Source organism: Hippopotamus amphibius, chromosome 12 (genome assembly GCF_030028045.1).
Source record: "Hippopotamus amphibius kiboko isolate mHipAmp2 chromosome 12, mHipAmp2.hap2, whole genome shotgun sequence".
Classification (NCBI taxonomy): Eukaryota; Metazoa; Chordata; class Mammalia; order Artiodactyla; family Hippopotamidae; genus Hippopotamus; species Hippopotamus amphibius.
In genome coordinates this window covers 57075600-57103349 of record NC_080197.1, presented here as the reverse complement: position 1 = coordinate 57103349, position 27750 = coordinate 57075600, and the positions used below count along the sequence as shown (strand labels likewise).

General features: G+C 43.5%; 1 protein-coding gene across 1 annotated transcript; it reads left to right on the top strand.

Moving 5' to 3' along the window:
- The first annotated feature begins 503 nt into the window (after window positions 1-503).
- On the top strand, window positions 504-27750 carry KLHL42 (kelch like family member 42). Its single transcript, XM_057701950.1, has 3 exons — window positions 504-1516; window positions 17834-18027; window positions 22394-27750. The coding sequence occupies exons 1-3, from the start codon at window positions 642-644 to the stop codon at window positions 22843-22845; spliced, it is 1521 nt and encodes a 506-aa protein (XP_057557933.1). The 5' UTR covers window positions 504-641; the 3' UTR covers window positions 22846-27750.

The window sequence follows — 27750 nt, the reverse complement described above, 5'->3', positions numbered from 1 at the left end:
GCCCGTGCGCTTCGCCCCCCCCGCCCCCAGGACGCGACGCCGGACGCGACCGGACAGGCGGTCCCAGAGGTGATGTCTTCTTGACTCCCCGGACCCCGACTCATTTCATCCCTTTCCTCCCACGCCCGTGTCTCTTCGTTTTTCCTCCCCGCGGGTGAAGCACCGTGGAAGGAAAGGCGAGCGGCTTCATCCCGCCTCCTGCGCGCCCGGAGCATCGCCGCCGCAGACCCGGCGGGCGGCAGGCTCGCGGCGCCCGGCGTGCGGGGGCGGCCGCGGGGACGCGCCTTCCCGGCTCCCGCCGCCCAGGCCCGTCCCCTCCTCCCCTCCCCGAAAGCCGGGGCGGCAGGGCGGCGGGGCGCGGCGGGCTCCCGCGGGCGGAAGTGAGGAGCCGCGCGTGGGGGGAGGCCCGGGACGGCCAGCGTGGGGAGCGCCCGCCGCCTGGGCCTTTTTTGGCTCGGACGGAGGCCGAAGGGGCTGGGCCGCCGCCCCCGGCACCGGGAGGAGGGGCCGCCGGGGCCCGGGGAGGCTGGGCGGGCGGCCCGGCCCCGCGCCGCCACCGCCGCCTCCTCCCGGCGGCCGCCCCGGCACCAGGCGAGCGCGCAGAGCTGGCGGGAGCCCCCGCCGCCCCCGGGCCCCCGGCCATGTCGGCCGAGGAGATGGTGCAGATCCGCCTGGAGGACCGCTGCTACCCGGTGAGCAAGAGGAAGCTCATCGAGCAGAGCGACTACTTCCGCGCGCTCTACCGCTCCGGCATGCGCGAGGCCCTGAGCCCGGAGGCCGGCGGCCCCGAGGTGCAGCAGCTGCGCGGCCTCAGCGCGCCGGGCCTGCGCCTGGTGCTGGACTTCATCAACGCCGGCGGCGCCCGCGAGGGCTGGCTCCTGGGCCGGCCAGGGGAGCCGGGCTGCGGGGCGGCGGCGGAGGAGGAGGACATGGACGAGGTGAGCCTGCTGGCCGAGCTGGTGGAGGCGGCCTCGTTCCTGCAGGTCACGTCCCTGCTGCAGCTGCTGCTGTCCCAGGTGCGGCTCACCAACTGCCTGGAGCTGTACCGCCTGGCGCAGGTGTACGGGCTGCCCGACCTGCAGGAGGCCTGCCTGCGCTTCATGGCCGTCCACTTCCACGAGGTGCTGTGCAAGCCCCACTTCCACCTCCTGGGCTCCTGTCCTCAAGTCCCCGGGGATGTCAGCCTGAAGCAGAGGCTGAGAGAGGCCCGGATGAGCGGGACCCCTGTCCTCGTGGCGCTGGGGGATTTCTTGGGGGGACCCTTGGCCCCTCACCCCTACCAAGGGGAGCCCCCCTCCATGCTCAGGTACGAGGAGATGACTGAGCGCTGGTTCCCACTGGCCAACAACCTTCCTCCCGACCTGGTGAACGTCAGGGGGTACGGGTCCGCCATCCTGGACAACTACCTCTTCATCGTGGGCGGGTATCGGATCACCAGCCAGGAGATCTCCGCGGCACATTCCTACAACCCCTGCACCAACGAGTGGCTCCAGGTGGCTTCCATGAACCAGAAGAGGTAAGCACCCAGGCGCAATGCTGCTCTCGCGTGCATCCACCTGTTCGGGATCGCGTGCCCCTCGTGTTGACTGAGCAGTCACAGGAGGTTGTGCCTGGAGGTGGGAATGACGTCCTCGGGAGTGCTGCTGGCCTTGACTCTGGCAAAGTTCCTGATGAACTACGAACTTGCAAGGAAGCAGAGGCCCTAGTGAGGTCAACTAGCTGAGTAGTTTCCTTGTAGGTATTGCGCCTTTAGACAAGTTGCCTTTTTTTGGCGTCTATCTCAGTGGAAAAAAAAAAAGATGATAGGGCTCCTGGTTTCCTAGAAGGATACTTTCAAAGAAAACTTTCTTTAATTTTGCTCTTATTCTTACCTCTCTTTATATTTTAGGAACTAATCCTGATTTTAATGACGCACGGGGCAGTAACCTGTAACACTGACTTTGGAGGATCTTGTTAATGACCTTGAAGCTTTCCGCGCTGGGGCACCAATCTGTGATCGGAAAATAATCATTAGACTTTGTTAATACTAACTACACAGGATTACCTTTCGTATTTTTTATCCCCTCTTTTGCATCTCACTTTTCTTCCCAGACAGTCTACATCACGGACCCAAGACTTGAGCCTGGTATTGGTCACCTGCAGAATTAGAACTTTACCATCCACCCCAACCTTCTCCTTTCCCATCCTGCAAATCTCTCCCAACATGCACTTGTGTGACTTGAAGAAAGGAAGAGAAAAGGAGGAAATTGGGGGAAGGAGGTGGGAACAGAGCCAGGAAAAGTACTGGAAAACAAGAGCAAAGAGCATTATAGGAAGAAGTGGTAGGAAAAAAAAATAGATGGTAGGGCACAAGGTAGCCCAGAGCCATTCAGCAATGGGAAGAAGAATCATTGTAACCCAAGAAAGAACACCTGTATCCATCCCAAGCCCCACCATGGTTCCTGCTCGGAAGTGTGGAATGAGGAGTTGAGGGACTCACAACCAGGCCAAAAAAAAAAAGATCTTACCAGGAATGGGAAGGTCATTACTCATATTTACTTAACTTAAGGTCCTCCCTACCCCAGCCTAAGCGGGGGAGGGTACACTGGCATTATTTCTAATATAATAGATTCAATTTGGAAAGTGCTTTTTTTTTTTCCTGATGATAAAAAATACATAGTTATTCTAGAAAACTGGGCAAAGGGCAAAGAATGAAGAAGCAGAAAGACTAGTACTCCTACTCCCTCCGGCCTGGAGGTGGTAACCATCTACAGGTTGGCTTATTTCCTCCAGCCCCTCTTTAGGGCGTTATTTACATCACTGGGATGACATACTCAAAATCTGATATCAGAGTGTTATTTTTGAACAGATTCTGAGAGCTTTAGTTGAAGCAACAAAGGAGCGTGCAGTGGTGATGGGCCATGCTCAGATGAGAGGTACAAGGCCCAGCAGGTTGCCAGCTCTACACACGTGTCTCCTGCTGTACATTTGGTGCTCAGCACACCACCTTTAGCTTCACAGCTCTAACACAGCACCTCACCAGATGCTCTTTTCTCCACAAATCCTTGGTAGTTCTCCCCCCAAATCCCCAGGAATGCCCTTACTGTCCTCTTTCGGCGAAAAAATATTTGAGTAATGCATGAATACATGCTTAGAAAAATTGTAAATGACATGAAAAACCATGAAGGAGGAAAATATGTGTATCTCTAGACATGTTATATAAGTATATAAACATTTATATGTATACATTATAAAGGTATATTTATAAATAGGGTGATAGTGGTTAACGGGGAAAATGTATATAGGTATGCATGTACATGTTGGGGTGTCTGTGCATCTGATACAGAGTTTTACTCTAAAATTGATTAGCTTATGCTGATTATTATAGCTCTTGATATCTCTGCTCTGAGAGTTTTTTTCTATATTAGCAAATGTAGATCCACCTCACTCTTGCTGATGGCTGTGTAGTACTCCAGCCTGTGATGCACAGTACTGTAATTAGTTCTTCCCTCATTCGTGAGCATTTAGGCTGCTTCCCTTTGCCGTCATAAACAATGCCATATTGAACATCTTGGTATAGGTGTGTTAGGCATATGTGAGTTAGTTCCATATGACAAATGCCTAAAATTCTTGGATAGGTGGGACAAAGTGTACGTGCATTTGAAATTTTGGTAGCTCCTGCCAAATTGCCTGTCAAAGAATTGTTGTCATTTCCTCTCCTGTCAATAGTGTTTGAGCTTGCCAGTTCCCTGTAGTCTTGCCAGGACAAGACATGATCATCACTGTAAAATTTTTACCAGTCTAATGGGCAAAACATTGGGGTGAATGTCTCTGCTTGGAAGAGAGATTGTTTGTTTCACATGTTTATTATTGATTTCTTTATCTTTTATAAATGGCCTCTGCCGGTTTTTAAAAAATTGGCTTATCTTTTTCATATTCATTTTGGAAGTTCTCTTCATGTGTGTAGATATTAATCTCTCATCTCTTAGGTGATGTTGCACATATTTTTTGCCTGCCTTTACTTTAGCAGAAGGCTCAAAAGTGAAATGCTGTAAGTGACTGGGCAGGTAAAGTCAATGAGTAGAGGGGTGGGTGAGAGTGACCATGAACCAGAGAGCTACTGACCCACTGCAAGAGGGCTCCACCTCCAGGCCATAGGTGGTTATTGCCGCATAGATGTGAGGAATGGTGTTGCCAGACATCCAGATATCCTGATTTTTAGTTTTATTTATTTATTTTTTCTTTTAGTAAATTTATTTATTTATTTATTGACTGTTATGTCTTCATTGCACATGGGCTTTCTCTAGTTGCGGTGAGCGGGGGCTACACCTTGTTGTGGTGTGTGGGCTCCTCATTGCAGTGGCTTCTCTTGTGGAGCATGGCTCTAGGTGTGTGGGCTCAATAGTTGTGGCTGACGGGCTCAGTAGTTGCGGTGCACAGGCTTAGCTGCTCCGCGGCATGTGGGATCTTCCCAGCCCTGGGATCAAACCCATGTCCCCTGCATTGACAGGTGGATTCTTAACCACTGCATCACTGAGAAAGCCCCAGATATCCTGATTTTTAAATGTTGGCTACTTACTCCATTTAAAAAGCAAACAAGTCAACAACAACAAAAACCTCGTAGGCAAAACAAAGTGTAGGCCACAACTGGCCTTGTGAGCCTCCTGTTTTGGACTTCAGGTTTATAGAGTATTCTAATAGGAAGAGACTTTAAATATCTTGTAGTCAGACTGGTCATGTAGGTCCTATAAGCTTTTTATCTTGCATAGGAAAGGCTTCTGCAAGCTAAGACTATCTAGGTACTCATGTGTCTCATGCTCTATTACTTTTATAGTTTACACTTGGTAGTGTATATATGTCTATGCTACTCTCTCACTTCGTGCCAGATTCACCTTCGCCCCTGTCCCCCTCCCCCCAACCCCGCATCCTCCAGTGCATTCTCTGCATCTGCATCCTTATTCTTGCCCTGGTGCTGGGTTCATCAGTACCATTTTTTTTTTTTTTTTTAGATTCCGTATATATGAGTTAGCATACAGTATTTGTTTTTCTCTTTCTGGCCTACTTCACTCTGTATGACAGACTCGAGGTCTATCCACCTCATTACATATAGCTCCATTTCATTCCTTTTTATGGCTAATATTCCACTGTATATATATGCCACATCTTCTTTATCCATTCATCTGTTGATGGGCATTTAGGTTGCTTCCATGTCCTGGCTATTGTAAATAGTGCTGCAATGAACATTATGGTACATGTTTCTTTTGGGATTATGGTTTTCTCTGGGTATGTGCCAGCAGTGGGATTACTGGATCATATGGTAGTTCCATTTTTAGTTTTTTAAGGAACCTCCAAACTGTTTTCCATAGTGGCTGTACCAACTTACATTCCCACCAACAGTGCAGGAGAGTTCCCTGTTCTCCACACCCTCTCCAACATTTATTGTTTCTAGATGTTTTGATGATGGCCATTCTGACTGGTGTGAGGTGATACCTCATTGTGGCTTTGACTTGAATTTCTCTCACGATTAGTGATGTTGAGCATCCTTTCATGTGTTGCTGGCCTTCTGTATGTTATTCTTTGGAGAAATGTCTATTTAGGCCTTCCACCCATTTGTGGATTGGGTTATTTGCTGTTTTGGTATTAAGCTGTATGAGCTGCTTGTATATCTTGGAGATTAATCCTTTGTTGCTTCATTGGCAAGTATTTTCTCCTATTCTGAGGGTTGTCTTCTTGTCTTGTTTATGGTTTCTTTTGCTGTGCAAAAGCTTTTAAGTTTCATGAGGTCCCATTTGTTTATTCTTGATTTTATTTCCATGATTCTAGGAGGTGGGTCAAAAGAATCTTGCTTTGATGTATATCATAGAGTGTCCTGCCTATGTTTTCCTCTAGGACTTTTATAGTGTCTGGCCTTCCATTTAGGTCTTTCATCCATTTTGAGTTTATTTTTGTGTATGGTGTTAGGAAGTGTTCTAATTTCATTCTTTGACATGTTACTGTCCAGTTTTCCCAGCCCCACTTATTGGAGAGGCTGTCTTTTTTCCATTGTATGTTCTTGCCTCCTTTGTCAAAGATAAGGTACTCATATGTGCTTGGGTTTACCTCTGGGATTTCTATTCTGTTCCATTGATCTTCCTTTCTGTTTTTGTGCCAGTACCATACTGTCTTGATCACTATGGCCTTGTAGTATAGTTTGAAGTCAGGAAGCCTAATTCCACCAACTCCATCTTTCCTTCTTAAAATTGCTTTGGCTATTCGGTTTCTTTTGTGTTTCCACACAAATCATAACATTTCTTGTTTTAGTTCTGTGAAAAATGCCATTGGTAATTTGATAGGGATTGCATTGAATCTGTAAATTGCTTTGGGTAGTACAGTCACTTTCACAATGTTGATTCTTCCAATCCAAGACTGTGGTATGTCCCTCCATCTGTTTGTGTCATCTTTGATTTCTTTCATCAGTGTCTTAAAGTTTTCTGCATACAGGTCTCTTGCCTCCTGAGGCAGGTTTATTCCTAGGTATTTTATTCTTTTTGGTGCAGTGATAAATGGGAGTGTTTCCTTAATTTCTCTTTCTGCTCTTTCATTGTTAGTGTATAGGAGTGCAACAGATTTCTGTGCATTAATTTTGTATCCTGCTACTTTACTAAAATCATCAATTAGTGCTAGCAGTTTTCTGGTAGAATCTTTAGGGTTTTCTATGTATAATATCATGTCGTCTGCAAAGAGTGACAATTTTACTTCTTTTCCAATTTGGATTCCTTTTATTTCTTTTTCTTCTCTGATTGCTGTGGCTAACACTTCCAAAACTATGTTGAATAATAATGGTGAGAGTGAACACCCTTGTCTTGTTCCTGTTCTTAGAAGGAATGCTTTCAGTTTTTCCCCATTGAGAACAATGTTGGCTTTTCGTTTCTCATATATGGCTTTTATTATGTTGAGTTAATTTCTTTCTATGCCCATTTTCTGGAGAGTTTTTATCATAAATGGATATTGAATTCTGTCAAAAGCTTTTTCCACATTTATTGAGATGATCATATGGTTTTTATCCTTCAGTTTGTTGATATGTATCACATTGATTGATTTGTGTATGCTGAAGAATCCTTGCATTCCAGGGATAAACCCCACTTGATCATGGTGTGTGATCTTTTTAATGTGCTGTTGGATTCTGTTAGCTAGTATTTTGTTGAGGATTTTTGCATCTATAGTCATCAATGATATTGGCATGTAATTTTTTTTTTTTGTGACATCTTTGCCTGGTTTTGGTGTCAGGGTGATGGTGGCCTCGTGGAATGAGTTTGGGTGTGTTCCTCCTTCTGCTATATTTTGGAAGAGTTTGAGACAGAGAGATGTTAGCTCTTCTCGAAATGTTTGTTAGAATTCGCCTGTGAAGCCATCTGGCCCTGGGCTTTTGTTTGTTGGGAGATTTTTAATCACAGTCTCAATTTTCTTACTTGTGATTGGTCTGTTTCTATTTTCTATTTCTTCCTGGTTCAGTCTTGGAAGATTGTACTTTTCTAAGAATTTATCCATTTCTTCCAGGTTATCCAATTTATTGACATGTAGTTGCTTGTAGTGGTCTCTCATGATCTTTTGTATTTCTGGGTGTCTGTTGTTACTTGTCCTTTTTCATTTCTAATTCTGTTGATTTGCATCTTCTCCCTTTTTTTCCTGATGAGTCTGGCTAATGGTTTATCTATTTTGTTTATCTTCTCAAAGAACCAGCTTTTAGTTTCATTGATCTTTGCTGTTGTTTGCTTCATTTCTTTTGTTTATTTCTGATCTGATCTTTATGATTTCTTTCCTTCTGCTCACTTTGGGATTTCTTTGTTCTTTCTCTAATTGTTTTAGGTGTAAGATTAGGTTGTTTATTCGATATTTTTCTTGTTTCTTAAGGTAGGACTGTATTGCTATGAACTTCCCTCTTAGAACAGCTTTTGCTGCATCCCATAGGTTTTGGGTTGTTGTGTTTTCAGTGTCATTTGTTTCTAGATATTTTTTGATTTCCTCTGATTTCTTTAGTGATTTCTTGGTTGTTTAATAGCATATTGTTTAGCCTACATGTGTTTGTATTTTTTCCAGTTTTTTCCCCTGTAATTGATATCTAGTTTCATGGCATTGTGGTCAGAGAAGATGCTTGATATGATTTCAGTTTTCTTGAATTTACTGAAGCTTGATTCGTGACCCAAGATGTGATCTATCCTGGAAAATGTTACATGTGCACTTGAGAAGAAAGTGTATCCTGTCGTTTTTGGATGGAATGTCCTATAAATATCAATTAAATTGAGATGGTCTAATGTGTCATTTCAAGCTTGTGTGTCCTTATTTATTTTCTGTGTGGATGATCTGTCCATTGCTGTAAGTGGGGTGTTAAAGACTCCTACTATTGTTGTGTTACTGTCGACTTCCCCTTTTATGGCTGTTAGCATTTGCCTTATGTATTGAGGTGCTCCTATGTTGGGGGCATAGATATTTACAATTGTTATATGTTCTTCTTGGAATGATCCCTTGATCATTATGTTGTGTCCTTCCTTGTCTCTTGTAATAGTTTTTACTTTAAAGTCTAATTCATCTGATATGAGCATTGCTACTCCAGCTTTTTTTGACTTGCATTTGTATGGGATATCTTCTTCCATCCCTTTACTTTCAGTCTATATCTGTCCCTTGGTCTGAAGTGGGTTTCTTGTAGGCAGCATGTAGAAGGGTCTTGTTTTTGTATCCATTCAGCCAGTCTGTGTCTTTTGGTTGGAATATTTAAACCATTTACATTTAAGGTGAGTATTGACATGTGTGTTCCTGTTACCATTTTCTTAATTGTTTTGGGTTTGTTTTTGTAGGTCTTTTCCTTCTCTTGTGATTCCTACTTAGAAAAATTCCTTTAGCAATTGTTGTAAGGCTGGTTTGGTGGTGCTGAATTCTCTTAACTTCTGCTTGTTTGCAAAGCTTTTGATTTCTTCATCAAATCTGAATGTGATTCTTGCTGGGTAGAGTACTCTTGGCTGTAGGTTTCTCTCTTTCAGGACTTTCAGTATATCCTGCCACTCTCTTCTGGCCTGCAGAGTTTCTTTAGAAAGGTCAGCTGTTATCCTTATAGTTTTTCCCTTACATGCTATTTGTTGCTTTTCTCTTGCTGCTTTTAATATTTTTTCTTTGTGTTTAATTGTCGTTAGTTTGATTAATATGTGTCTTGGTGTATTTCTCCTTGGGTTTATTCTGTATGGGACTCTCTGTGCTTCTTGGACTTGGTTAATTATTTCCTTTCCCATGTTGGGGAATTTTCCCACTATAACCTCTTCAAGTATTTTCTCAGACCCTTTCTTTTTTTCTTCTTCTTCTGGGACGCCTATGATTTGAACATTGGTGTGCTTACTGTTGTCACCAAGGTCTCAGAGACTGTCTTCCATTCTTTTAATTCTTTTTTCTCTTTCCTGTTCTGTGGCATATATTTCCCCCATTCTATCTTCCAAGTCACTTATTTGTTCTTCTGCCTCAGTTATTCTGCTATTTATACCATCTAGAGTATTTTTAATTTCAGTTATTTTGTTGTCCGTTACTGTTTGTTTGCTCTTTAGTTCTTCTGCGTCCTTATTAACTGTTTCTTGTATTTTCTCTATTTTGTTGTCGTGATTTTGGATCATCTTTACTGTCATTACTCTGAATTCTTTTTCAGGCTATTTTCCTATTTCCTCTTCATTTATTTGGTCTTCTGTTTTTTTTTTCCTGTTCCTTTGCCTGCATATTGTTTCTTTGTTTTCTCATTTTGTCTAATTTATAGGATTTGCTGTCTCCTTTCCCTGTGCTACCTAGTAGTAATTCCTGTTGTTTCTGCCCTCTTCTCCCTGTGGTGTGGTTTGTCCAGTGTCTTGAGTAGGCTTCCTGGTGGGGGGATCTGGTGTCTTCTTTCTGGTGTGTGGCTCTGTGTCTTTTCTCTCCGATGAGCAGGGCCATGTCAGGTGGTGTGTTTTAGGGTATCTGTGAGGTTAATATGGCTTTAGGTAGTCTGCGTGCTGATGGGTGGGTTTGTGTTCCTGTCTTGTTTATAGTTTGGTGTGAGGTGTCCAGCACTGGCAGTTGCAGACAGTCAGACGGAGCTGAGTCTTAGACTCTGATACAGGGCTCTGTGAGAGTTCTCTGCAGTTAATCTTCCCTGTGTCTGAGGACTCCATAGTAGTCTAGCATCATGGATTTAATGCTCCCTCCCCAGAGCCTTCTACTTGTCTTCTGATGGAGTAGTCCAGACTTCAGAGGTTGCTTGTCCTGGCAATAAAGGAGACTGTCCAAGCCCCAGAGTAATAGCAGAGTGTTGAGTCAAACAAATACTAAGTCAAGGAAACACATACAGGTATAAGACACACAAATACTGAATCCAATAGAACATGAGGCACTAGAAAGACCTGACAGAAGAACCCCAGTATGCCATCAGACAAAGAGAAAACGAGCAGAGATTCAAAACCAAAAAAAAAACCAAAAAAAAAAAAAACAAAACCCCACACACAGAAACACACATCCAGGGAAATTTTGAAAGCTAGGATCAAATATAATAAAGAGCAAGAGTACAATCAGACAGACTGAAGATTCCTAAAACTAAATCAGACAATTATAATCAGAACTAAGATAAAGACCAAACCTAATAATAAAAACCAAAGCACTGTGTCATCTGGAGAAAAAAGCAAGGAAACAGAGCCAAGTGATAATATTGGTTATAAGTATATTAAGATAAAAGAAACTAAAAATAGAAGACAGGGCAACAAGAGCGTAGTGTGACTGGAAATATGAAAAGAAAAAGAAAGAAATAGAAATGTATAAAAGATAGAGATGAAAAGAAGGTAGGAGAGATATAGTCAGCACTACAAAAAATTTAGCTGGAAATAGAAATATATAAAAAGGCTAAAAATAAAAATAGAATAAAAAATAGAATAAGAAAATATGTTACAAAACATGTAGCTCCCTTAGGACTATGATCGTAATTAACAAAAAAAAAAAAAAAAAAAGAAAAGAAAAACTAGAACTGACCCCAGAACGGACCAGATCAATAGAATTAATAATGTTTCTGTTTCCTTTGGGTCTCAGCTGTAAGTGTCCTTCTACCCGCCTTGGGTTTTTTGTATTACTCTGTGACCAGCAGAGCTTCCTTTATTGTTCGTCTATAAGCGTTGGTGTGTGGGGAGAGAGAGGGTACAATAGTGGCTCCTTCCCCTGGGAGTGAGTGAGCAGTGGTGCCCTGCCTGGGTCACGGTGGCTTGGGCTGCTCAGGCCAAGAGAGCGACTGCTACCGCAGCTCCTCCCCCCTGCTACGACTCCGCTGCGGTGCCCTGCCTGTGTCACGGTGGCTCAGTTGGCCGTGGCAGTGCCTGTTGCAGAGGGACACCGGTGGCTCAGATATAAACACAATGTCTCCAGAGCTGGGCCAATCTGCGGACTTTTGGCTCTTGGCTGCAGGCACTCTAGGCCAGCCCTGCCTGGGGGCCTTTGTTATCCCTTAGTGCATTAGCCAGGCCCACGGAGGTTCTTCCTTTGTCCATCACAGGCACAGAGAGAGAGAGAGACAGACAGACAGACAGACTACACCCATGGCTCCTCCCCCCTGCTTTTGAGTCAGCAGTATTGAGCTGTTGCCACGGCTGCCCAGCTTTCCACGGTAGGCATTCTCTGCTGCGGATTTCTTCCCTCCTGTCCTCTCAGTCTGTCTCCCCACTGTCAACACTGTTTCTCATGCTGAACCAGTTCTCTGGTTCCCACGTTCCAGCTCCCAGACCCCCTGTTCAGCTGTGAACCAACGTCTCAGTCCAGACATGCTGAGCCGTGGTGTGGACCCTCCATGTGTTTCTCACTCTTTCCCATCTGCCACAGCTCAGCCGCTTCACCCTCTTTGAACAGTCCCAAATGTCTTCCTTCTCACCCAGGGAAATTCCCCTTTGGAGAAGGGATTTCCCAGGCAGATAAGGGACGTTTCCCTGAATTCGGCAATCTCCCCTCTGTTTCCTCCATTATATTTTTAGAAATTGGTTACCATATTGGAAATTGTACCTTCTTTATCTCCTTTATACTTTGACTCAGATCTGACATAGTCTTAGCTGGGAGTCCCTTCCTGAACCCCAAGTTGAGCTGAATGATCAAACTTCATTTGACAGCATACTTCTCAACTTGAAATTTTCTGTTTATGTTTGTTTCTCTCCGTTCCAGTCGGGGCCTATTGCTTCTTCAGTGCTTATGTCTATTTATACTGCTAACATGGTGTCCAATAAATAATGGGTGCTTAAAAAATGCTTGGCTTTTTTGAATCACGGAATGTGTTTTACAATATTGTAATAAAAGTGAACATATACATTTTTGTTCTTTTAAAATGTAACATTACAGTGAATATTTTTATCTTTTAACAGTCATAATTATTTAGAAGAGCTGAAAAATAACTAACATTTAATTGAACATTTACTGTGTACTAGGTACTGTTCTTACTGTTTTCATGTATCATCTCACTTATTCTTCACAAGGACTATATGAGGCAGGTTCCCATTTTACAAAGGCAGAGACTCAGGCACAGAAAGTAAATTGCTCAAGGTGTGTAAAAAGTAGAGTCACTAAAATGTAAACATTGACTAGATATAACCATGTGGAGCATTTACACGTTTTGGATTAATGACTGACAGTGACCATCTTCATGCAGACCTTTCACTTTTCCATTTAAAAATGGAAAAGCACAGGTGTTTCCTGCTACTGTGTTGCTTTTCAGAATTTCATGGTGTGTCTCAGCCTCTGGGTGGCATTATTCTAGTCGCTATTGAGTAAACAACAAAGAGGCTATGGCTCCTGCCCTGAAGGAGTTTGTAGTTGAGTTTGGATGATAAGACAAGTAAAAATGAAACCTGGAGTGGGATTATCCCTGGATAACGCATCCAACACAGGTTCCGAAAACATTGGAGGAAACTTAGAACCTTGAGTAGAAGGGACAGGTTTCGGCCTCTGGTTACACAGCATTTCACATCTACCTTGATTCACTGGCTTTGCGATGTATCTGGACGGTTGACAAAGGGATCAAAGGCAGAGCAGACCACTTTGCTCACGGACGGAACAGTGCAATGATCCCAGACTCTCAAATAACAAGAAACAGGCTGGAACCCTGGGACTGGAGCTTTTATAAAGCCCTTTGCACCCTAGAGAAAATGGTGCTATGTGACCAGCAGTGGACCAAAACAAAAACACCCCCCCGCCCCCCCCAAAAAAAACAAAAACCAAAGAAACATTTAGTGCTGTGCTCACTACTTGAAAACGGCAGTGTGAGTACACAGCACTGTTGGAGAGGCTGCTTTGAAGTCCAAGTACAGAACACTGCCCTATGGTCTGAACGTGGATTTGATCTTGGGAGTGGTCAGGACATAACTTTTTACGTGTAGAGGCTGTGTGTCCACAGAATTGCTTGCTTCCCTTCCTCACTTTAATTAGCAAGAACTTGTAGGAACTGGCACTGTTGCAGCCATCAGTTCATTAATTTCTCTGTTTCCAGAGTTATCTCTAGTATCTGCTGTTGCCCTGTGCCCTTGCTCTGAAATTGGAGTTGGGTTATGCCACGCTGTTCCGTGTGTGCATACGGTGAGGTTGGGAGAGAAGCCTAACGAACAAGTCTCCTGGCAGAGAGGAATTACACTTGTCAGCTTTGACTGTCCCCTTTCTCTGAGCCAAAGTTTAGTATTTTAGAGCATTTCTAGAGTCATGAAAACTTTGAGAGATTTTGTGCTCTATGGTTAACTGCAGTGGTGCCCAAGGAGAGTATGAAGTAAAGAAAACTGTATGTCTGTTCACCTGCCTCCGAGGATAATTTTGGCCAGCAGCTTAAATTGCTTTGTGCATTAGGTTTTCTGAGAGATGGTAGGTCGGAGGGAGTAACCATGACTTCTGTCTCCTAACCTTCCCTTTTCTCCTCCCCGGTCCTGGTCCACAAGGAAGGCTAATCCTTGGGGGAAGTGGCAGAGGGAAGGGAGGAGACAAAAGGCCCTGATGGCCTACAGACTGCACAGCCCTCCTCGGAGAGCTTGAGAAAGGACTAGGAAAAGGAGCTTGCCTTTCACTCTAAGTTTTACCCTAATGGTAAAAACTTTTCTAAGCAGCACGTCCTAGCAGTGGTTTACATTTCTTGAGCTCTCGCTCAGGGCTGCACGTTGTGGTCACTACCTTAGGTGTCCTTCCTGTGTCCTGCTCACAGCATCTCTCTGAGATGGGCATTATTATTGCCCCATTTTCCCGAAGGGGAAACTGAGGCTCGGTGAGTTTCATTAACTTGCACAAATCACAGGGCCCACACTCTAAGCCGCTCAGACCCCTAATCGTCCTGCCTCCCAGTGGTTGTAAGAGCTCATGTTAGTCTTTGATATTTGTGTGCTGATGGTTAGCTTTGTTCATGTTACTCAGCTTTTAAGGGTTTCAAGAGCTTTTTATTTCTAAGTGAAGTAGAAATTAGATCGTTATCTAAGTTTTCTTACTTTCATTTCTGTTTACTGTAAGTCAAATATGTAGCTACAACAAATTGCTATTTGATTTAAAAATTCTTTTTGCCTCCCAAATGCAGTATAGTATGTCAGGGATCAATATTAAGAAAACACTGTCAAGGTGATAATTTTTAAAAATAAGTGACAGCTTGTATTCGTACCTTTACCCTTCAGGATGTGAAGAGCGGAAGAGTTATTTTCAGAAAATGGGAAAAAGCAAGAATTTCTGGATGTGAGGGCACTTTGTACATAACAGCCAGTTACTGTTCAGTTGACAAATGAGAAACCCATCCTGCTGAGGTCAAGAAACGTAGGCAGTGACATGCAGGCAAGCATTCCCTCTAGTGACCTCGTTCTGCAAGTTACCCTTTTCATCTCTGACGATGTGCTCGTCTTTTCCCCAGTTCACAGATGGGGAACCTGAGGCTCAGATCAGCTGAGATTCAATGGCTCGTTCAAGGTCACAGAGTTGTTGAGTAGGGCAGCTGTGGGTTCGTGATCCTTGGCAGTCTGCCTTTTCATCAAGTGGCCTGTTTTTGGGTGGCAGTTTCATCATAAAACAAATTCAGTATTGAAAAGTGTTTCTCTTTTCAAGTGAATTTGAGCGTGTTGGGGTCTGGAGAGTTGGAGTTTTTTCCTTTTAACTGCCTCTTCGTTCAGCCGCAGAAAGAAGCCTCTTACGTATTGCTTAGAACAAATGATTTTGCTGGAGGCATATCAAAAACTATTTTGATCTTACAAAATTTACTATCTGTGTACCTTTGGGGAGCAAACACAAATTGTGGGCTGGTAAAATTTAGTGCTTATTTACAAGCTTTATTTCCTTCATTTCCCCAAATTTGCACACACAGAGAGGGCATCATGGTCAGATTTTAAGGACCATTGGCAGCAGGAAAGGTAAGCAACTTGAACCAAGGACCCCCCAGTAACTGCCACCCCGGTGAAGTCTGTTGGTGTGAAAAATTGAATGGTTGGCTGAGTTTAATGGACAATATGAGGCTGTTGATGAAGCGTACTCTATTTACTCTCTGATTTGAAAAACAAAACTAAGCTAAAACTCATTTAAATGTAAACATTACAGGGACCTTTGAAAAGATCTTCATAGTAGGTGGCTGTTACTAACATATGTTCTGGATCATACTGCACCCTTGTTTATTAAACATCTGTCAGGCGATCAGGCGTGGCTACTTGATCGCTGCTGCTTTTTAATCTACCCTCTTACATGCTTTTTCCATTTGGAGTGTCTACCCCCATTCTTTCTTAGGATGTTGTTACTGTTGAAGAAGTCATTGTGTTGGCATTAGATGTGGCCTCTAGATTCACCTGGTCTAGCTTCTTTATTTCAGACACTAGAAAACGGAGGAATTATCGTGATGGTGTCTTCTCTCTGTGTCGTGGTTTGTGCTACACTGTGTGCTGTAATTGTCTCAACCACCCTGTGATGGGTATGGTCCCCACGCTAGAGACGAAGGTCAGAGAGCTGGTTATCAGCAGGGTGGGTTTGGAAGCGGGCCTGCTCTGTGCTACTGCTCGTGTTATTGTAAACTTGAGATGGTTGCATGGATCACAGTTGGCTGACCCAGCACTTCCAATGCTTATCCTTCCTGGCCTTCAGGAAGTTTACCCCTGGGTACTACATTGGAAGAAATTAAGTTTTTTCTTTTCAGTTCAAAAGTCATGAGACTATTATTTGGTGTCTGAAGCCGATAAGCAGAGTTTAATTGTATTGCTGAATATGGGCCTTAAAACCAATGCAGTTCTCTTTTTAAAGTTGTTTACTCTTGGTATAGGTGAGCATTTGTTGATAGAAGTATTTGTTGAGTTAACACGTGTGAATACCCTAAGAATGCCCGGTCAAGACATTTTTAATTAGTTCAGGGCTTCCCTCCCCCTGCCTTGTACGTTGTGAAGCAATATAGAAGATGCCTTCATCCGGAGGGGGATGGGTGGGTGATCCGCTTGGGTGAACTCATAGTAAAGGGGTGTCTGGACCACCCTGCAGCAAGCACCCTTTGCATGTGCTTTGTCTGTGTAGGCAGTGCTGGTGTGTACCTTGGATGGAGCCTACCCCTGGGGTAGAGAGAGGCAAGGGAGCGGGGTGGGTACTTGCTTCCACTCCTGAAAGAGGTACTGAGTTTCATTAATTAATTTATTATTGAATTATAGTTGATTTACAATACTGTGGGTTTTTTCTTTTTTCTTTTTTTTTATTGAAGTATATTTTTAAATTTGTTTTTGTATTGAAGTATCGAGGTATTGAGTTTCATATATGCAAAGTGGTTCTTGGTTTAAGCTAAGCAAGATTAGTCCTTGTTATATTGATTTTTTAAAATTAATTATTTTTATTGGCTGTGTTGGGTCTTTGTTGCTGCACGCAGGCTTTCTCTAGTTGCAGAGAGTGGGGGCTACTCTTTGTTGCAGTGCGTGGCCTTCTCAGTGTGGTAGCTTCTCTTGTTGCAGAGCACAGGCTCTAGGCATGCGTGAGCTTCAGTCGTTGTGGCATGCAGGCTCAGTAGTTGTGGTGCACAGGCTTGGTTGCTCTGTGGCATGTGGGATCTTCCTGGACCAGAGCTCGAACCTGCGTCCCTTGCATTGGCAGGCGGATTCTTTACCACTGCACCACCAGGGAAGCCCCTTCCTTGTTCTGTTGAATTGGTTATCTTCAATAGCTAAAGTTTGGAGAGTGCACCAAACTTGTGGATTCTTGGGAAGAAGAGTGAGATTTGAGATGCTGTTCGGTCATTCCTCTGCCCCCAGGCAGAATAAGCACCCAACTCGGAAAGCTCATTTTGTTGCCGTAAAATCCATCTAGGGAGTGGATTCGTGATCTCCGAAGGAAAAGAATTTCTCCTCGGGATCAATAACAAGGCGTCACTTAGGTTTAAGTCACAGAATAACAGTTTATTAAGAAGAGAGCACAAAAGCTTCTGGCACGGACACAGAAGGGGGTGGAGAGACCCACGAAAGGGTTTACATAGGTAGGTTATATACCTTCAGAATAGAGTTAATTATAAATTCTACCTTTACCTAAAGATTTATTGTTTCCTCAGGAATTCACAAACATCGAGATAGTTATTAGAACAAAGGTTTTCTTTACTCAATGATCTATTACTTTTCATTTAACCGTTACTCTAGTTCCCTTGTCGTGATCACAGGAGAGAGTCATAAAGTCCAAACGTAAAGAATGAGTAGGATTAATCCATGTTAGCTATGTTTTTCCAGTTCTCCCACCCTTCTCCCAGCAGAGTCAGCCCCCAGAGCTCTCAATTTCCTTCAGATACCCAGCAGACTCCGCGCGCTGCTTTAGCAGCTCATGCCATTGTCTTACTTCTGAATGATCAAAAGAACTGACTTTGTGGGCCTTCGTGTCTCTCTTTCAGGTCTAACTTCAAACTCGTGGCTGTTAATTCAAAACTCTATGCCATTGGTGGGCAGGCTGTTTCTAACGTTGAGTGCTACAACCCTGAGCAGGATGCCTGGAATTTCATGGCACCCTTACCAAACCCTCTGGCAGAGTTCTCTGCGTGTGAGTGTAAGGGGAAAATTTATGTCATTGGAGGATATACTACGAGAGGTGAGTGAAGGGGCCTGGTAAGCGGTCCTCCTGCGTGTGACCTTTGGCAGCCCGGGGAAGGGTGGAAGGGGCTGGAGGAGACCCTTTAGTGTAATTTGATGTATTACATACTCTATATTTACATATCGGGAAAAAAGAGCATCCCGTGTGACAGAGGTGGTTTGGACAAGAAGGGCCTGTGATACTTTTGTATGAACATGAAAATTAAAAGGGGGAGAGGAAGCTGTGAACAAAATGTATATTTTTTTCCTGCTTTGGAAACCCTGCCTTGTGGCCAGCCATCCTGTGACTGGGCTGGGTAACTTCTCCCACTTTGGGAGAAGCCCAAGTGCACCCTGAACCTGCCTCTTCCAACAGCATGGAATTTGGTGCCAGAGCATCCTCGCAGATCTTTGTTTTCACTTTCTCCCTTGTGCTTGGGCACAGACATACCGGATACAGGTTCCAGAAATTCAGCTCCAGTCTGTCGTTCACATATCACGGGGGAGCAAGTGCATGAAGAGAGTTCTTTCCTGACCAGTGGTGGGGGGTGGTGGTGCTGTTTATTAAACCGAACATACGTGTTTTTCACTTTTTTGGGTGGGCATTTTACAGTTGATGATTTGGAAATAAGAAGTTGCCCGAGAGGTTTCATAGTGCTGGTCTTGGTAGGAAGCATCTCACAGCTTGGTTTTCTACCATTGGGTTGGCCAAAAAATCCGTTTGGGGTTTTCCGTAACATCTTCCGAAAACCTGAACAAACGTTTTGGCCAACCCAGTACTCCCTTTTCTATTACTAACAGTAAGAAAGGCAACGGCGGGCCACCAAGAAGAGGTATTCCTTTCCTGTCATCTCTTTTGTTCTCTTAAAGCTGTTATTTCCAAGTTATCTCATGGCCAAGGCAATTTATTTTTTCCTTTGGTCTGTCTGACTGTATAATGCCCAGAACTTATAGAAAAGGCATAACTGGACTCTTAGCCACATTGAAGTAGTAGAGTTACCACTGTATTTGATGTAGTGAAATACCCTATCACCCCTTATGGTGTGATATGGGCAGGACAGATCTCTTCAGCCCTGGCTGATAACAAGCGTGGAGAAATGCCACCGATGGCCCCAGTAAGCTGCACGTGACCATTTATAACTTTGTAAAGAACAGAAATCCACATAATTATACTATAATGTTGGTGCCAAAAATTCTTTTCAGCATAACCAAATGTGTCTTGTTTGGGGCATAGATGTTCGAGGAAGAAGTTAAATGTAAGGTATTTTATGAGCAACTGATTTATCTTTGCTTTTTTTGTTGTTGTTGACAGCAAAAGTACCTCTAAACAGTTGATTGGTGGGGAGGATGGTAGGTGTGTTTTAGTTGCCTGTGGCTGACTTAGCAAATGCCCACAAACTTGGTGGCCTAAAGCGACAGAAATGTGTTCTCTCGCCGTTCTGGAGACCAGAAGTCTGAGATCAAGGTGTCGGCAGGATCACGCTCCCTCTGAAGGCTCTAGGGAAGAAGCCTTCGTTGCCTCTTCCAAGCTCTGGTGGTGCCAGGTGTTCTGGGCTAGAGGCCGCAAACTCTAATCCCTGCCTCTCTCCCCTCATGCCTTCACTTCTGTGTGATTCCGTGTCTCTTCCTCTCCTGTCTCTTATAAAGACCCAACGTCTCATTGAGTTTAGAGCCCTCCTGGGTAATCCAGGATGATCGCATCTTGAGGTCCTTAACTAAATTACATCTCCTAAGACCCTTCTCCCAGAAAAAGTAACATTCAGAGGTTCTGGGGGTTAGAAGATGAACATATGTTTCAAGGGGCCAGCATTCAACTTTCTACAGGTGGTATGTTTGTTTATGCGTTTAAGGAGAGGCAGTGACATGGGAAGAGGAGAGCAGTGAGGTTTTCTTTTTTCACTCCAAGTTTTCATGACTTGTCCCTAGTGACTCTCCACCAATGAGAAGATAATTGCCAGCTTTTCCTTTATGGATAACTGAAAGAAAATGAGACCTCGCAGTCATTTCTTTCATCTTCAGCATTGGTGTTCAGGTTACAGTGGTCAACTTTATAGACCTAACTAAACCATAGACCCCAGAGAATTCCTGTGTGTGCATATGTGCTTCTATGTGTATCTGTGTGTCTTCTCTCCTAGGAGAGTAAATACAGTTATTTACTTTTGCACATTTCTAAGAATTCTGATTCCTCCCTAGATTTTGTGACACAGAATGCGCCCTGTGGGCTGACCCAGTGCACACACATCCCTTGGCTTCTCTTCTAACCGGGAGCCGGGAAGCACTGACAGGCAGCACTGTAGCCCGAAGACCACTCTGCTGGTCGATGTCCTAGTTTTTCCATGACCCTGGCTGAGCAAATGTTCTTTAGATTTGACCTGGAAAGCCCTTGCTTGTGTGTTTTCTAGTTTCACAAGCCACTGCTAATGTGCCTTCTTCACTTGGGCCACCCACTGTGATTCCTGTCCCGGCTGCCACGAGCCACATCCCCGCCATGGGATGGTTGGGTGATGCGGGTGGATGGCTGTTTGTGTAAGCACTGAAAACTAGTTTTCTACGATCAGAGGGCAGGGCAGTTCCTTGTCCTCTGAAGCCCTCCTCTTCCTCTGCTTGGGCTTTTCCCAGCACTTCCTAATAGTTCCTTGTCTTTAGAGCAAGACATCATAATTGTCATGAAAAAGAAAATTCAGGACTTAAAGTTGGGTTCTTAGCCTGCCAACTTCTGAAGTTAGGTGAGACTTTTAAAATTTAGTAAGGAATAGTTTGTGATTTTTGTGATAGCTGTTTGATTATTTTAATTCTTTGGGCAGCACCGCAGAAATGAAACTCAATAGAAGGTAGTAGTAACCACTAAAGGGAAGAAGGGTGATTTGGTAAATGTCAGAATCAACTCTAAATGTAAAAGCAAGAAAGATCATTCCGCCAACTCAAACCACCTCACCATGGTCTGAGCCCTTGTTGGGTGAGGAGAGAAAACATTTACAGAAGACCTGGAAGGACCTTCAGACCTGGACCTGAGAAATAAATACATTGGAGCTTCGCTAGAATAAGTCCTTTGTTCGAGGGATGGGGAGCCAGGTTACTAAAGAGCACTAGTTGATAGATTAGTAACCAGACTCCCTAGGGCTGTCTCCTGGGGGAGCTTTATCACAGTAGCTACAAAGAAAAGAAATAGAGGGAGGTCATAGTCTTGGTGGAAAATAGAAGCTATCACAATTTGGACATTTCTGCAGGCTTGGGGACGTATGCACACACGGGATCTGGACTCGTTTCCCTTCCCTCTGTGCCCTCTTAGGAGACACTTGACTTGGTAGCAGAGAGCACACTGGAGCTCTCATTACTCCCCACTGTGGGTGGGTCTTTTCTGTCTTAGGAGGAAGTACTGCTCCCAGTTTCTGCAGTGATCAAAAGGCTGTGCTCTTTAGTTGGACATCAGTTCCCAAACTGAGCTGTCTCTTACACTGATTTTGTTGTTTAAAAAAACAACAAACAGAAAGTTCATTCTTTTGGATAATTCAGAGCATTTTCAATTTTTGGTTGTTGTTGTTGCTGAGGCTAAAATATTCCATTTATTCTTTCCTTGAGGAGAAAAGAAAAAGAAAAAAAAAGAACAATAAAAAAAAAGAAAAATGAAACTAGATATTTTAAATTTCACAAGCATTTTTCAAAAAGAGAGTAGGCAATATTTTTCCTTGAAACAGCTATTAATTCAAAATGATGTCAGGGTAGTCTTTCATCTACCATCCGATTTTATCTGCACAATAATTAACGAGCTCTCTTGAAATGGGAGAGGAAGGACCTTTGTCAGTGTGTCTCTGGTGTTACAGTTGGGAAACAGAATTGCCAAGTGATTCTGTGGCTTGAAGTCCAGAGGTGAGATTTTCTTGCCCCTCTCCTGACTTGCAGCTCTGCGTCCCTGCCTTTTGACAGCCCCAGACATCCTGCTCGGCTCACCTGGCTTGGTTTGTAGAATCTGTTGTCAAGAATAGATCCTCTTGGGGCTCAGCCTGTGGTTGGCGTTAAGCGGTCATTCTGTAGATACTGCTGAGGGTTCTGAGGCTCGGATTCTTTGCACGCTGGCCTGATGGTTCTCAAAGTTGCGAGGGTCCCAGGGAGGAGCGGATGCTATGTCCCAGCGGCTTATCTCCCTGGCCTGGCCTGATGGGCCCTGAGAGCCTTCCAGGGAGGCTGCACGCCAGGCCCGCGGGGATGATTATACACCCATCTCGTCTCAGCCATTTGGAAAACTTTTCCCAGCCTTGGCTTTCCTGAAATAGTTTTGCCTGTGTATTAGCCAGTCACTCAGGTGAAGGTAGGCCGGTATGTCCAGCCCAGGCAGCTGGCCCTGCTCCTGTGGCTGTGTCATCACGCGGCTGCTTTGTGCCTTTCAGACCGGAACCTGAACATCTTGCAGTACTGCCCCTCCGCTGACATCTGGACGCTCTTTGAGACGTGCGACGTCCACATCCGCAAGCAGCAGATGGTGTCGGTGGAGGAGACCATCTACATCGTGGGCGGCTGCCTGCACGAGCTGGGGCCCACCCGGAGGGGCAGCCAGAGTGAGGACATGCTCACCGTGCAGTCCTACAACACTGTCACCCGCCAGTGGCTCTACCTCAAGGAGAACACGTCCAAGTCGGGCCTCAACTTGACGTGCGCGCTTCACAACGACGGCATCTACATCATGAGCAGAGACGTGACCCTGTCCACCAGCTTGGAACACCGAGTCTTCCTCAAGTACAACATTTTTTCAGATAGTTGGGAAGCCTTTAGGCGTTTCCCAGCCTTTGGACACAACTTGCTGGTCTCCTCACTTTATCTGCCCAATAAAGTAGAAACATGACTGAATTGACTTAGTATTTCAAAGAAACCTGGTTCAAAACCAAAAAAGAAAAAAAAAGTGTCCAATTTTGAGAGAGACTGATTTTTAAAGGGAAAATGTGGGTTTTAAGTCATTTATAAAAAATAGCTGTAAATAAGCTTACTTGAACTAATTACTTGAAAACTTGTGGAGAAAAGAGACCAAGTTTATTATTTTTTTAATTATTGATTTTTAAATTATGGGAGCAAATCCATGGTAATGTTTTTGTACAAATGTGATACCCTTGGCCAATGACTAAAACTGATCCTCAGAAAGAAGATTCATTGCGCCTGCTTGGTAAAGAGCCAAAGTCAATAATTGGCATGAATGGTAGAGATGATTGTAAAATCAATTTTATTTAGGTCACTTGAAATATCATTGATACCTTGAGAGATTTTTTTTTTTTTTGGTTTTTAATTTACTTGACAAACATATTAACACCCCGTCACACCCATATATATTGTAGAGTGTTTAAAATAGGGTTCTATGTTCATATATTTTATTTGCACACGACTTTCCAGGAAACTTACACCAATGGAACCCAGCACCTAGTTTTCCCCAAAATCTGCATAAAAATAGTCTCAGCTATTTTTCCAGTCTTTTTTTTACAGGTATGAATGCTGAGTAAATAGGCAGGTATAATGTCTTACTTCATTTATGTAGCAGATTGCAGATTTGTGTGGTCAGAAAGGTTATACTGCTAGGCATTCTCTATTTCTTAAAAGAGAGGATATATTGTTTAAAAGGATGGATCTCTATATTTTCAAAACCGAGTCTTAAATTTAAATGGGAAGGGAAGGAAGCACAAATAAGGGGGAAAATGCCTTTGAGAGTTACTTTTATTGAATGTATTTGACTTAGTTCTTTTTTTAAGTTTGAAACAATAACTGTATATTTAGGTCAGGCACCTTTCGAATTTAATCTTGGCTTTTTAATTCATGCTTTGCTTTTGTGGGGTAAGGTGAGGGTAGCTTGAAACGTTTGTGCTAGAGAGAGGGGAAGAAGCCCCTGCAGAGATGGAATGGCATCTGGTGGGATTTGTGGAATTCGGGAAGGTGCTCTGCTTGCCTTGGTTATTAAATCGCGTGGAACTCAGCTCAAGCAGTTGTTTGTTTACAGTAACTCAGTTAATAAAATCTTCTGCCACATCTTGGAGATATTGCGGTTTGGTTCCAGACCACTGCAATAAAACATATAAAGCAAGTTGCAAGAATTTTGGGGTTTCCCAGTGCATATAATGGTTATGTTTACACTATACTATAGTCTGTTAAGTGTGCAATAGTATTATGTCTAAAAAAAATATAATTTAAAAATACTCTATTGCTAAAAAATGCTAACCATTATACCTGACAAGGTGGTGTTGCCACAAATCTTCAATTTGTAAAAAACACATTATCCTCAAAGTGCAATAAAGTGAAGCACAATGAACCGAGATATGCCTATGTACACACGCGTAAAAATATTTCATTTTCATTGAAAAACAATTTCTGAAATTCTCTGATTTTTTCCAGTGGAATAAGTTTAAACTGTGAGCTGGATGCTATCTTTGTCCTAACATTCCAGTTTCAACATGCCTCACTTTAAAAAAGTCCTAGCGAAAAAAACCTGCTACTGCAAATGCACGCATTCAGCGTACTCGCCGAGTGCTGCAGTGTGCGTTCATCGTGCAGGCGTACACAGGGGAGTCAGGGACCTGAGCAGGCCTCAGTTTACCCAAGGAGTCACCACAGGGTTTCTTTTCAACTGTGGCCGCCTCATATATTTAAAATAAGGGTCTGGTCGTGAAAATTCTAGTTGCACAACTTTTCAGGAATACTTCTATTCGGTAAAGTGAGGTAAGTCTTCATTGCGGACGTGGAGAGAGATCTTTGTATCTTGTCACCAAATAATCTTATCACTACTCTCCTTACAACACTGTTTAAGGGTTTATAAGCCATGTCCATTTATTCTCAAATTCTTAGCCTTTTGTTTTTTTTTTTTAAAAGAAAACTCTGAACTGAAATCCTCCTGGGAATGGTACTTTAGTAATAGATTTATATTAATTTATATTCATTATAGAATTGAATTTTCAGTGACCAATAATTTCATTACATATATTTAAAAATCTAACTTATTTTGGTGTACTTTTGTTACTATAGATCTTAGCATCTTTAAGGCTTAACCTTATATATTCATAAGATTCTAGCCAGTTGAATGAATTCTGGACAAACAATTGGAGATTAGCTCTTAAATACCCACATTACGAAAAAAAATACAATATTATTCCTGCCAACCAGTTCTCTCCCTGATTACATTCCTTGGGTCTGTTTTCCTAATGCCGACAATTAGATTCTTGGACCAAGTGAGGGCATACTCTGATCCACAAAGCTGTTTTTCTAAACCAGGTTTGTTGTGTGTGTGTGTGTGTGCATGCGCACGTGCATATCTCTGTGTGTGCGCACACGCATCGGGCACATTAAGCTCTCTCTAAGATACGCAGACTGTTCCTCGGGGCTGCCAGTGATACTTGGGTAAAGTGGAAAGTGCTGTCGGATAGATCTGTGGATTTGGGACATTATCCTTCCTGCTGTACACATCAGCTGTGTTGACATTTTGAGGGTAATTTTAATTTAGCCCCGTTGTCTGACGGGTGCCAGTGTTTTACTGAAGGTTGCACCTATGGTGAAGGCAAGGTTGCTTGGGAAGTCTCCCTTTATTTCCTCTTTCTCTCCGTGCTTTCTTCTTTTCCGAGGTGCTTCTGAGGGGTCTGACCTCCCACTGTGGAGAGGGGAGTTACTGGGAGGACCCCCGTGGTGGCCACCCTGCCAGCAGCAGCCTGTGTCACCGAGAGGGAGTCCTGAGTGTTCAGTGTTAGAGGGAGGTTGTTGGTTCTTCCTGTCATCCTTCCTGGCGTTCTCTTCTGCACTTAGTTGCAGAGGCCTCTCCCTTTAGCAGTCTTTAAAAGTTTTCCTGATAAATGTGTAGGAGTTGATCATTTCAACCATATTTGTTAAATCTTAACAGTGAAGTACTGAGAAGGTTATGGATCCTAGTAAGAAACAAGTAGGTTAAGATTAAGCATGAAATACCAAAGAGAATTTAACTCTGCCAGTTTTTGAACCAAAATCCTAAGTAATTCCAAATGCCTTAGATATCAATTAAAGCTGTACTGAGATGGACAAAGCTCTTTCTCTACCGAGAGTCATCAAGTAACTGCCTGTTCTCTTTCGATGAACCATTACTTACTGAGCATTGTGGATGCCGTGTTTTCAGATTTCCGGGTAAAGTCACGACCCTACCTGTTTGGCCTCACAAGTAAGTCGAGTGGAAAGGCTTTGGGCTTCCTGGTCGACCAGCATTTAATAAGCAGGGGCTTAATGCAGAGTACTCGAGAGACCACATAGCAGCAGAAGGGGAACATGGGTGAGTTGTTGGATGCCTTCCTCCTAGACCAGGGGTGGGGAACACAGAACATCGGTGCCACCGTTCTTTCCGGGTGGCACTGTGAGTGAGCGGCCCTCCTCTCCTCCATGGCGGCCATTGCTCTTAAAATGCGTGCCAGTAATGTTTCCAGCATCTGATACCAGTCCATCAGTGTGAGATGAAGTCTATTTGTTATCCCTGCCGTAGGCAGAGGAGGGAATGAATTACCTGAGTAGCCACCACCCAAAATGGCTTTGAAAGCAGTGAGCTGATTCAGCTCCGTTCCCTGGTTCCCAGAAATATATATGAAGTATCTACCATGTGCAAGAAAGTGCTAAGAAGTGGGGATACAGACAGAAGTAAGCCACCATCCCTGGCCGTGAAGAGCTTACAGCCTTGTGAAAATATTTGCCGTGACGGTCGTAACTAGACTGTTCGTCTGGAAGATGCCCACTTTTGTCAGGTGCACTGGGGCTCCCTGGCCTTCCTGCCCCTTCAGTCCTGTCCCCAGTTTGTCCCCTACTTTATGGTTGACTAACTGTCGTCATGAACCAGCTCTTCTCTAGATTTGAACGTCACGTCCTCTGGTTTTTGTGTTTCACAGTGTGCTCTTTTCTCACTACTTTCCATAGTCCTCTCTGTACTTCATTTTTCAGAAAAAAATCATATGAGATCTGCTTTATTTAAAAATCCTTACTAGGCACCACAGCTTATGGAGCTGAGAGCTTAGCAGCTTGATCTCATGAAAAGAAGCAGGTATTGGGAGAGAAGCCAGCTGTTCACGTGTGTTTATACCTATGCCTTTAACCCACTCCATAAAAAGTATTAATAAGGAAGTGGACATTGAGACGCTAGTCCTGACTGAAAGTCAGTTGGTTTTTGCCTTTGGGATATCTCTCAAGGGTATGTTCCAGTCACGTGAGAGTATTTATTTTTCATTTTCTGGTGTTAACTTAGGAACACGATATAAAATACATACCAATTGACACAGGCTGACTTCTGCACTTGACATAACCATTTTTATCCATTCCTGTAGGAGACAGAGTAAATGTAAAAGATGGTCAATTTTGAGTAGCAAAGGGTGTTGAAATGACCTTGATAGGCTTGGCTGGTGCTTTGTCAAATGGATGTCATAGTTTATTACTAATAAAGAGAAGGAAAATGTCATTTACATTACTGTGTCATTTTTCTAAAATAAACCCCAAATTAATAGGGGCTCTTTACATGTCTCTATAATGTTTTCATATCTAGCGGTCATTTTAGGAAAAATGATAATCTGTAGGATGAATAGTTATGTTTCGTTATGACTGATACTTTCTTTGTTAAAAGGTTGTATTGAGTCTCCAATGTCAAGTGTGGCTTAAAATGTAAACATATCACATGATTCATTTAAGTACAATGATGCCTGTGAAGCACTCACTCAAACAGCATTCCTTGTCTGTTTAGAACTACAGGAGAAAATCTCTTCCAATAAAATAGTCCTAA

Bases quoted from the DNA above. Each gene is read 5' to 3' on its own strand.
- KLHL42 (XM_057701950.1), top strand. From the start codon at position 642: ATGTCGGCCGAGGAGATGGTGCAGATCCGCCTGGAGGACCGCTGCTAC. The intron at 1,517-17,833 runs GTAAGCACCCAG...TCTCTCTTTCAG, and splicing joins GCTTCCATGAACCAGAAGAG to GTCTAACTTCAAACTCGTGG. The intron at 18,028-22,393 runs GTGAGTGAAGGG...TGTGCCTTTCAG, and splicing joins TGGAGGATATACTACGAGAG to ACCGGAACCTGAACATCTTG.